Source organism: Apostichopus japonicus, chromosome 8 (genome assembly GCF_037975245.1).
Source record: "Apostichopus japonicus isolate 1M-3 chromosome 8, ASM3797524v1, whole genome shotgun sequence".
NCBI lineage: Eukaryota > Metazoa > Echinodermata > Holothuroidea > Aspidochirotida > Stichopodidae > Apostichopus > Apostichopus japonicus.
The window spans coordinates 25,909,096-25,921,054 of record NC_092568.1 but is presented as its reverse complement, the minus strand read 5'-3'; the positions used below and the strand labels follow the sequence as shown (position 1 = coordinate 25,921,054).

At 36.7% G+C, this 11,959-nt stretch overlaps 1 protein-coding gene across 3 annotated transcripts; it reads left to right on the top strand.

The window, feature by feature from the left end:
• The first annotated feature begins 1,059 nt into the window (after positions 1-1,059).
• LOC139971301 (3-oxo-5-alpha-steroid 4-dehydrogenase 1-like) lies at positions 1,060-11,569 on the top strand. 3 transcript variants are annotated; one of them, XM_071977641.1, is made up of 7 exons: positions 1,060-1,263; positions 2,056-2,235; positions 4,882-5,069; positions 5,765-5,931; positions 6,633-6,734; positions 7,938-8,088; positions 8,664-11,569. In XM_071977641.1, exons 2-7 carry the CDS (start codon positions 2,068-2,070, stop codon positions 8,728-8,730), a joined length of 843 nt encoding a protein of 280 aa, XP_071833742.1. In that variant the 5' UTR covers positions 1,060-1,263; positions 2,056-2,067; the 3' UTR covers positions 8,731-11,569. The 3 variants fall into 3 exon arrangements, with proteins under 3 accessions (XP_071833742.1, XP_071833741.1, XP_071833743.1); XM_071977640.1 differs by having other exon boundaries at positions 1,069-1,258; XM_071977642.1 differs by lacking the exon at positions 1,060-1,263 and adding an exon at positions 1,316-1,332.
• Positions 11,570-11,959: the final 390 nt, after the last annotated feature.

Here is an 11,959-nt window from a genome sequence, read left to right as displayed (position 1 = left end):
ATGTGATTGATGAATTACTAGGAGCCGCATGAAATATGTAAGGAAATTCTCATTAACCTTCATTTGGTGAAAAATCGACTATAGGAATGCTTCATTACATTGACTGCAATTATTATTTGTAGTAATTCTTCGTTGGGTTGCTGAACTTGCCGACCAAACTAAACCAGATGCTGAAAAATCTTGTAAAATTTGTTCTTTGCGATATAGGCCATAGTTTCTATCTTTCTGAGATGATATTGCTATAGCCGCGCATACAACGACAAAACAATCTCTCTCTCTCTCTCCCAACCAGTCTTCCTCTGCAGCTAGGTTCTGCACCACAATAAGAGTAGTGTACATCCGCTCGAAATTGTCGGAGAAAAGAGCGAAAAGTACCTAATATTATGCTTGTTTAAGCACATTATCAGTAACCATTATTGTTTGTTCTGCCTTTATGTGAAAGAGCATCATTTAAGTACAGATGGTGTGAAAATAGGGAGGGGTCGAAGGTGATAAAACCATTTTAGAAAATCTTTGGTTCAATGTCCATATTTCCCCGGGCGAGCAGATGGAAGGGGAAGGGGAGGGGTGGGGGTCAGTATGCTAAACTTGCTCCTTTTCTAGCTAAAAATCTAAACGGTCATGATATGGAAATTTGCAAGTGCCATGATAGGCCAAGATCTCAGCTTTCATGTGGTGGGTAGGATATACCACTTGAAAACTTCTATCTATGCCTTGGCAGGTCTTGAAAGTGACGAGTTTAGTGTGTAAGTCAATGCACCAATTAATTGTGGTGCGAGATCTGAATTGGTAACAATCTCTTCGAAGTTTGACTTTGAGGTGCCCGTGTGTAGACCCTCGATGTATAACCTGCTATGGCAGCCAAATTGTAAGACGTTAAAATTCTATTGAAAAGTAAGACTTATAATTTGCTTTCGTTTCTGACCATTGTTCAACGCATTAATGAACTCCATATATTTGCAAAATAAAATATAACAGGCCAACAAACATATAAAACAAACACAATTGACTAATAGGCAAACAAACGGGGAAATTAACCCACATCGATCTTCCATTCTGAATAAGCGCATTAGGTGTCATAGTATTTCAATGTGTCCTTACAGTTACTTGCCTATACTAATTTAGCGAAGTTAATATGTTAAACATTCATCAGGCTACAATAAAGTTTGTTTTCATAGGCTAATCCCAAGATTACGTAGATGATTTAATGGCTGTATACAACAGAAGACTTTGACCTTAGCGCATTAACAGATTAAGAGTACGGTATTCACATAAAATAACGTGCATTACAATAAAACTCCTTGGTTAGGCTAGATCAGAAATTGTTAATTCGTAAGTTTGATAGAAGCAGACCAAAGCTAGCCTAACAAGTAACATATAGAGCAAGTTAGGCTAGCCAAGGCTAACCCAGGAATACTTTAAGATAGGTCTATTACTGTACTTATTAGGGCACAGTTTGTTGTAAGTTAGGCCTAGGCTAAGTACATGCATACAGCCAGTTGTGTTTGTATCCTGTAAGTCTAGTCTCCCTGTTGGACAGACCCCAAGACAGACATTTAACAAAGAAGTTACAGTCACTGCTTTACAATATGCCTTTTCCAATGGCTGTCTTTCTACAGAGAACAGACATAAGCTGAGCCTGCAAAACCAAAGGTCTGAACGTAGGACTAGGTACCAACATAGTAATCATCATCATCATCATCAACTTCGATGCTGTTGGCCAAAGGCCATTTAATGTTAGGCATAATATTTCTCTCACACTTTGTGGGTCTAACAGTAACTTGGTATAACATTCTCTGAATAGAAACTAGGCTACGCAATCAAGAGTCGCCTTATATAATTTATGCCTTGGCCCCATAGTGCACGATGTGTATCTTAAGCATGGTAGAACCAACTTATATTATATGGGTTAAGTTACTTAAGCTTTTCTTAATGTGAAGGTGTCTTCTTTAAATGATTTTTTGTCTTGAATCTGCAGGAGGCCCATCTGGAATGATTAACTTTCAACAACTTGGTTACTAAGGAAATCACTTTTAATCTTTCTCCATCTTTCAGGGCTGTACACCAATGGAGACAGACAAAATGGCAGACAGGAAAGAGGAGTTTACATTGACAGGAATTGGAATTCAGATCCTGGAAGCCTTTGACAAAACTGAGTCTGAAGTTATTACCATAATGAGCCAGTTTATGCTGGCATGCTCTATATTTGTTTTTCTTGCATTGTATATGTTAAAGGTTAGTAACACTAGTTAACCATGACCTCTATCCTCCTCCAACCTTTCAAAAAGAGAATTTTTGTTAAAGCAAAAGATACATGCTTGTTTTAAGCTAAATATTTCTTTGGATGTATTGGTTTAACAAACCCATACACAAATAGTGTATTACATAAACGAACTGAAAAAAAAGGTAATACTGTTGTTCAAAGACACAGACAGTTGTGTACATTTGTTACTTACAGTGTCAATCAATAGAGTCTTTAGTAAGTACTAATAGTACATGTAATGGCTAAGATCATCTGAAAACTGGAGAATTAGGGCACTTGTTTTTCTGTGACTGTTCAATTTGCATCCTTGCATTTTGGTTTACCTCACTGTTTCTATCTAGAACTTCCTACTTCACAACTAGTAAGTCAATCTATTTGATATTTTAGACGCTTCAGGGCTCAAATTTAACGGTCGTCCGATCGTCGGGGACAACCAAAAATCACGCCGGACAACCTAAAACACTGCTTAGGTTGTCCGACAGACAACTAGCATTTGTATTCCACACGTTGAACAAACCACGGAAAATCCCTATTCTTTAAAATCAAAATCTGCCCCAAACAAGTGATATTGAAATTGATGGTATCGCCCACTTTCATATTAGAAACAACTTTAGAAATTAATCACATTTTGTACGTTCCGTAATGAGGGAAAATCATACACTTAAGCTGTATGCCCACCCCTTGGCATAGCTAACTTGCAGACTTTAGCACGTTCTGTAGTTAGTAAGACAGAATGTGGATACTGTACATATCCACAAATTGTTACGTTAAGTATTGTATACTTTGTACACTGCAGACCCTGGCGGCCCAAGCACGTATGACAAGCTAGCTGGAGTACAACGTGTATACAGTGCTATACTGTGCATGTGGGCATGCAGCATGTTCTTTTATTGCTGCAATGTACATGCCGTATATATACCCTGGGTTTACCCTCTGTTTCTGGAAATAATCATTTTCACTACCAGAGAATTCCTGCAACCCAATTTGATTAATCATGAACAGTGTCATACACCACATAAAATGTCGACTTTATACTCATTATTGTTACCAGGAGTTTAATAGTTAAAAGTTCTTAACAATGTTTGCCTTTGCTAAGAAAAACTTTTGCCTCTACAGACCTTCATGGAAACATGCACTTTAAAATACCTCTACAGGAACGCACAATACTTAGTTATCATGACCCCTGACAAACATTGGCTTGTGCACAATGGAAGCCTATAGTGATATGTCTATAATGTGCACAAAAAAATCAAATGATGAAAGCTGTAAGTAGTATACAACAACAAATTATTGGCAAATTCTGAAGCAGGAAGTTTACCGTAGACTAGTTACCATAGTTACAAGTAGTTGCTTAAAAACAACATCCTTTGTGTTCATTGATCATAAATAGATGCAAGAATGTTTGCAGACAATGGTAAGGGCTATTAGCCAATCAAATCACAGGAAATTTGGAGACCACCATTGACTATTGTTAGCATGAAAATCTCTGTAATGGAAATGTTGTTAACTCTGTACTTGCAGTTGATTGTCAAGATTTATTTGTTTTCAAACAAATTCAATCATCTGTAAAAAGGTTTGAAACAAATTCAATCATCAGTAAAAAGGTTTAAAACAAATTCAATCATCTGTAAAAAGGATTGTAATTATGGTTCTTTTGAGAAGAAGTTGTGTTTTTTGAAAAGAAAGAAAGATATTCATTCAAAAGATTGTTTATGTTTTTCATAGGCCTAGCTGTGAGTGTGTGTACTTGGTGTTTCCCCCAAAATGTTTGCCAGACGGAAGCAATTTGAAGGTTTTGTGTCCCTTGCTATAAGATTGCGTCCAAGATGCAAAATCCTGCGTTTGTAACAATGCTGTACACTACAGTTCTGTCCAAAATTTTGGCAAAGTTGATCTTAATAATACTAGTCACTGAGAGTAAGACTTAAGCCTGCGTAGCCTCACATTACAGTACTCACCTACAAGGCTAAATCGATACATTGTAGGATTACTTACGTACGGGTCTCGCGCAAGGCTCGCCATTTTAAAATCCAAGTGTTGGAAAATCGCAGGACGTGTGTAACTAAAATAATAGTCCCTGGGCATATATTTAGTAACTTAAGTGCACATGATGTGTGCGATGTACCACATCAGGCAACTCCAGTAGTATATTTTGGTGCATTCCTTGGACAACCAAAAAATCCTTCAGACAACCAAATATCGAGGCAAGGTTGTTCGATGGACAATCTTAAATTTTTTTTAAAAATGAGCCCTGAGCTTGGTAAAAAGGATTAACTTAGGAAGGATGATTGACTCATTTAGATGTAAGTTGTACACCTAACAATTCCTATGATGATGAAAAGAGAAGAACATTTATATAAAAGTTGGCCGGCCATGTAACATTACCGCAATTCCATGGTTTGAACATGTAATATCAAGGTAATACTTGTTTTTCCTTTAGGTCTCTCTTGAACTGTACATTACCTATTGAAGTTATTGTTTGATAATATTCAACCCCTTAACAGCTTCCCTCTGCACCTTTTTAAGACCTATGTTGATGAAATGTGAATGCCCATTCAGTTTTCAACTTTCTCTCTTTAAGTTTCTTAAAATGCCTTTTCACATGACTATCCCTCCAGGCACCGTATGGGCGGTATGCGAATACTAAGGTCTATGGCTTTGGTATTCATGGGAAAGTTGCTTGGTTTCTTCAAGAGCTACCGTCCTTCATGATTCCAGTCTATTTAGCTGTTTTTACTGACTCCTCTGGATCTTCAAAAGTTGGCAGAGTACTTGTTGCAGTTTTTCTTGTGCATTACTTTCAAAGGTAAGTCTGTGTGTAGTATCATGCTACTGTACTAATGGATTACAGGTAGGAGGGGCGTCACTTATTAAAGCCAGATCACTGTGGAGGTGGTACTGACAGTTTTACCTCGCTAAAAGAGTATGCATAATTGTTCCGACAAACTTGTCAAAAATTCAGCCTACATGACAGACTGGGGATGGATTATTGTCCAGCAGGATTTGATTATGTTTCCAATAACTATGGAAATTTTCAAGATAAATGGTATAATATCCCCAGCGAACCACAGTCCTACTCTGTGTCTCAGCTCCCTATGTGTTGTGTGTATATTTAATTAACTGCGCAGGGAGACCAAAATTCTGTTTGCGTCGAACTTTTGCATTATAGATGCAAATAACCCTGCAGTAATTTTCCTTGTCTTGAATTGAAAGTTTTCTGGCAGACTGATCCATGCTGGAAATACTCTTGGTACTGACAAATACCTATTGATCTGCAGAAACCTTTTTAATTGTAAAGTAATTAACAGGAATTTGAGAACTGCCAGTCCTACTTTGACTGAATTCTGTGTAGTCCAACAAAGACCATTTTGGGACCACAGTATATGATTTAAAATAGCTGCAAGGTGATAAACAATTGTTTCATCACAGAGTACAGTGAGGTTTTCGATCGCTCTCAAAATGTCCATTTGATTACAACTGTTCTGTCATTTTTCATTGCAGAACTTTCATCTTTCCTTTCCTGCTTAGAGGTGGAAAGGTGACTCCTGTGGTGCCGTTCATATTGGCATTAGTATTCTGTTGTTATAACGGATTTATGCAGGGAGCGTATCTACTACACGTCAGTACTTACCAAGATTGGTGGTTTTCTGATCCAAGATTTGTAATTGGTAAGAAAGTTTTTGGAAAGAAATCTTTTACATTAAGCAATCATTTGAATTTGCGTGAATTGGCAAATGTAAGCAAATCCATACTTTCACATGGATGCGAATGGGTTTCCATGTTGAAAGGGCTTGAATTTGTAGGTGCAAGTGTTTCTAAATGTGTTAATTTGCACATGCGTGATACTCAAGGTGTATTTTTGTAAATGTATGCTTCCACAAACAATTTACATAACTTGGTTGAATATAAATGAATCAGGTTAATGGTTAACGATTGCTGTATCATATGGAGTAATAAAAATTCAAAGTTTACATGCGTTTAACAATGTTCCTTGAAAAATGACTGGAATATTGAAATATGCTTACAATTAACATAGTTAATTGAATGCCAGTTCACAATAAATAATCCTGATATCTGTCTAAATGCTTGTGGATTTTGCCAATAGCCAGGAGCCCCCCCCCCCCACTCCCCAAAATGGCCACTGCATTTTTCTCTTTGCATATACACATTATAACAAAATGATTTCTGCATTAAACTAAGCCCTGCATTATGTTTATTATCAGTAAGAATCATTAGGCTGCTTCCATAGGCCTGTACAGTACAGCTTAAAGATATTTTAAGCACTTTCAAGTGGCTAAATTTGTGAAATTCTAGGCCTGGGACTCAATATTAGTTTTATATCTGTTTTTCTTCTTTTTGTTGTTGTCAGGAATTGCTCTCTTCTTTCTTGGTCTCGTCATCAATATACATTCAGACTCAGTTCTAAGAAATTTGCGTAAACCAGGTGAAACCGGGTACAAAATCCCAGAAGGTATCGTTTTTTTTAAAATGTTTTAGTTTTTTTTAAATTTGATCTGTTCCTCATTGACCTTTGGTTGGTAATGGTCATACTTGGTCTTTTTGAAACGAGTTTCTCGGAAAGTAACTTCAGTTTCACTTCATTCTCTGAAATGATGTGCAGCTGTAGATGGCACAATTAACAAAAGAAGACTGGGTCATATTAAATTGTAACCAATGTATTCAGTAATAGCTAAATATTTGATGGTATCATGATATGATCATTAGGGGTATGTCAATGATCACTAGAGGCATGGATGTGATCACAATAGGCATGGATGTGATCATTAGAGGCACCGATATGATTAGGAGAGGCATAGATGGGATCAATAGAGGCATGGATATGATCAACAGAGGTGTGGATGGGATCACTAAAGGCATGAATGTGATCAATAGAGGTATATATATTATCAATAGAGGCATGAATGTGATCAACAGAGGCATGGATGGGATCAATAGAGGCATGGATGGGAACAATTGAGGCATGGATGTGATCAACAGAGGCATGGATGGCATCAGTAGAGGCATGAATGTGATCAATAGAGGCATGGATGGGATCAGTAGAGGCATGGATATGATAAACAGAGGCATGGATGGGATCAAGAGAGGTATGGATGGGATCAATCGAGACATGTATGTGATAAACAGAGGCATGGATGTGATCAATAGAGGCATGAATGGGATCAAGAGAGGCATGGATGTGATCAGTAGAGGCATGGATGGCATCAGTAGAGGCATGAATGTGATCAATAGTGGCATGGTTGGGATCAGTAGAGGCATGGATATGATAAACAGAGGCATGGATGGGATCAAGAGAGGTATGGATGGGATCAATCGAGACATGTATGTGATAAACAGAGGCATGAATGGGATCAATCGAGACATGTATGTGATCAATAGAGGCATGGATGGGATCAGTAGAGGTATGGATGGGATCAATAGAGGTATGGATGGGTTCAGTAGAGGAATGGATATGACCAATAGATGCACAGTAGGCCTATATGTTTCTTAAGTGACTCAATCCTGAACTATGACACACACATGAAATCTAACAGGCATTTTTGAAGTGCTCACCCAATGATGGAAAACTCCATTTGGCTGATATGAATAGAGAAGAAGGTACCTGAGGCAGTATTTTCTACTTTCCTACTACTATCCTTCTCTCTTTTGCTGTTAGGAGGTCTATTCAATTACGTTTCTGGTGCCAACTTTTTGGGTGAGATTGTGGAATGGATGGGTTTTGCAATTGCCTGTTGGTCTCTCCCTGCTGTCTCTTTCTGCATATTCAGTTCATGCAACATTGGTCATCGTGCAATGCATCATCATGAGTAAGTACTTCTACAAGAGGGGTGAGAGGTGGAGTTGGGGAAAGGATAAAGTTTGGAGCAATGCCATTGTTTCAAAGGTATTCACTCAGTATTTACCTGAAGTACGTCTAATGGTAAGTCTGCACCAAATGACTGACAAATTCTTCATCCTTTATCTTGATATATAAAGGTCATGTCAGTAAACTACATTATTGTCCATAGATTGATCCAATTTTGCTTTCAGGAGGTCACATCTATTGTTTTTCCTTTCCGTCTAGAAATAAAAACAACTCGCCATATCATATAGGTTTCTGACCGATGACGCCCTGTTATTTTTTATTTATTTATTTTTTTATCTTAGAACAGAGCATTTTTCACAATTGGTGATAAGAACTGAATACCTCTCTAACTTTATAAGTCCATAGCTGAAAACCAGTCACTGAACTTGTGAACAGTTCTTTTTTTTCAATAAAGAATTAAAATTGGCTGTAAAATATTAGTCATGAAAAAACAAGACATTTATGATCGTTTAGTAGATGAGAATATATTTAGAGATAGTGTTTCCAGTTCTTCTTTCTGTTTTTCCTCTGTTTCAGGTGGTACCTTCAGAAATTTGACGACTACCCAAAGAATCGTAAAGCCTTGATACCTTTTCTTTTTTAAGTGAAGGTCTTACAGTCAACAGTAATAATATTATTCAAGTATCATTTTGAGTTTGAGGCACAAAATCAGAATCAGAGAAAGGAGAGAGGAAAGAAAGAATACTGATGCCTTACATCCCACTTTCTTCCTATGAAAGCTGTTGTGTCATTTTGTTACAAACAGGTTGATCTAAGTTCTTATTTCACAGATAGTTTAACCATAGCAACAATTACTTTATAAGAGTTAATCAAATGTGTCTCATGGAAAACATACCTAAATAATTACAGTCAAGTTTGTTCACTTTGCAGTGTTAATAATGATTGCTATATTTATACACACAAGCTAACCAATATGCATCCTGTAGGTGTAAAAGTTCTCTTTTAGTTTAATGATAGGTAACTAGTATTATGTTCTCATTGTATCATCACAGTAATATACTTTTATACCAAAGTCTAGTTTATTCTTAAAGAATATACAAATGATAAAGAAACAGCAGACTAATGAACCCACAGGGTTGTCAAGTAGCCGCCAGTAGTCATGGTTCGAAATTACTATTCAATATGGAAAACCTATGCAAAAGTCATGTTTTTGGGCCACCTTTTAAAAATTCCATATTCCATGAAATTGTACCAAATAATCCTGTGAGGCAGTAGATATTGGTCTTTGTGAGACAAATGTTCATTTTGTAGTCTCTAGTGTAAGTCGTAGGAGAGAACAAAACTTCCACGGTGAAACCCCCGCCCCCCCCCCCTCTCCTTGCTGTTACCTTTCACTTGGAGTGGAACAGATCTTCTAATCATGCACTTAATATGTGATGCATAACCTTTACTATGATAATCCTGTTAAGTGCTTTGGATTTTAGAGGTTTTTATCTCATCACTGTGTAGCAGGTTGCAACACAAGCAACACTAGAGAACTCTATATAATGTATCCTTCACTGTGTTTTTTGCTACTTTTGAAGATAGTTAACCCATTATTTTCTTTTGCGAGAATTTTGTACACATTTTCCTATAATTTTAATATCTTCTGAGCTATGCATTTAGTCAACCATTTAATTTCCAGCTGATCAGAATATTAATGTATTATGTTTACAGAATTGGTTTCTTGTAAAGAGCTGAAGCAGAAGTAGATTGGACATAAGCAATCCATTTTATTCAAAACTTTAGATGAAGCAGACACAAACCCAACTATCATATTAAGCTAATAAGACAGATCTTTGTGAAGGACAACTCCCTAAAAATGCTAAGAAAAATATTATTCTTTGTGGTAGATATCCTAGTTTTAGAGTGTTTGTTTGGTAAATCTTAGTGCCGCTAAGAGCTTAAAGCTTTGACTTTCTCTTGGTATTGTTTTCATGTTTCCAATGTCAAATGTTAGCACTGCCACCTTTAGGTCATGTTAAGAGCTACAATATTTTAGATTTCAGCATTCGCAAAAGTCATCTTTAGTACAGAAAGTAAAAGTTATGATAAGCAAGGAAAGACGTAAGGAAATGAATGACATGTGACTCGATGATGTCATAATTTAGACCTGGTCAAGTCTTCAACATCAAATCTATGATATCTTCCAATTGGAGTAACATTTTTCTTAGCTGTTTGTGGGTGTTGTTTCATGACATTTACCTCTGTCACATAGGCCAATGTTGATGGTAGGGTTTGTGTCTCCTTCAAGTTAAATCTTTCAAACATGCATATTTCGTTGTGGATTTCTCAAAGGATAAATTGTGGATTGATCATGAGTATTCTATATTGATAGTAGCTAAAGTTATATCAAATCTTTTGTATGTGGATATTTTAGTACATTTTTGTGGACGAGGCCAAACCAAACTCGAACAATTTGAACGACTCTCGTGTGTGAAAGCCGATATCCCTTTGCTTGAAATCCAAAATATTTCAACGCTTCACATTTGCTCAACTTGAATACAACCAGACAATTAGATGGAAATTAAAGATAAATGAAAGTTTAAAATGAAGCCCAAGTTAAACTTGAAGCCCAAAAAGGTTATCTCTGAGTTTTGTGATTGTATAAGATGTGATATTGTTATATTTAAGCTTAAAATAATACGAGGGCTTCTGTACTATTTTAACTTTTAGAGACTGAATTTGAACCGACAGTATGATGTTATTGTTGTAAACGGTATCCAAAGAAAGAGGTCAGAGTGAGGGGTACACCTACTCAATAACTGAGGGCATTATTTTTTCCGTTCTGTTTATTATGACAAAGAGACATCCATATGTATGTATGTATGTATTTAAGATCCTCCTGCAAGCAGGAACCGGCAAAACGGCCTGTTGGTTTCATGTGCCGTAAGATAAAAAAGTATTTTATGAAACATAACCATGTGCGTAATTTATTATCCTAAAAATTAAAATAATGATTCAAGTAACCAAAATTATCCCAGCATGTTACATTCATATCCAGTGAATATCTTTACAAATTCTTCTCATATCTTTTAAAGATTGCTTTCCTTATCAGATTGTTATTGCAGCCACGAGTGTGATAGGTGCATGCATGTACTGTATCCAAACACATTACTGCACTTCTGAATTGAAATGCAAACATAACCTATTGGTCGCTTTACGTCCAGTTGGCCGGGGCTCCTTAATTTATATCTGGCCCCAAAAGATGTAAATCTAGCCCTTTTGATATGGTAAACCAGGGACTGCCATTTAACACAGTTCCTGCAACGCCACTCGTTCTATGCTTCGTTGTACAGAGCACCGACGGGGTTTATTTATTGTTTTACTCCATAGGCTGACATTATATCTATGCCCGACTCTATTCGTCGTATATAATACTGATGATTATATTCACATGTGAAGGACATTGCTGCAATAAACTATTACCAAGAAACACATTACTCGGAGTTTGGTTTCGTCTTCGCAGGTGACTTTTAAGTAGGAAGCTCTTTGATTTTTAGCAAATCTACAAAGTATTTCCAAAAATATGATATGAATTGATCAACCTAAGTTACCCTCAAGCCATAGATGACATTAAACATGACTGAACAATTATGTAACAGACTATAATAACATAACATTGATACAGCTACCCTGTAACTGGGTGACTGATTAGACCATGAAGCCTATACTCTCTGGACAGGTTGGATAGCATATTTACTTGAACGGAATATTCTTGCTTGACTAGCTGTCCTCCCACAAAAAGACAATACTGAATTATGAAATCATAGCAAGTTAATTTTAGCGTGCTATTACTGATGATCTCTTAAGTCAAGTAATATTGTATAGGT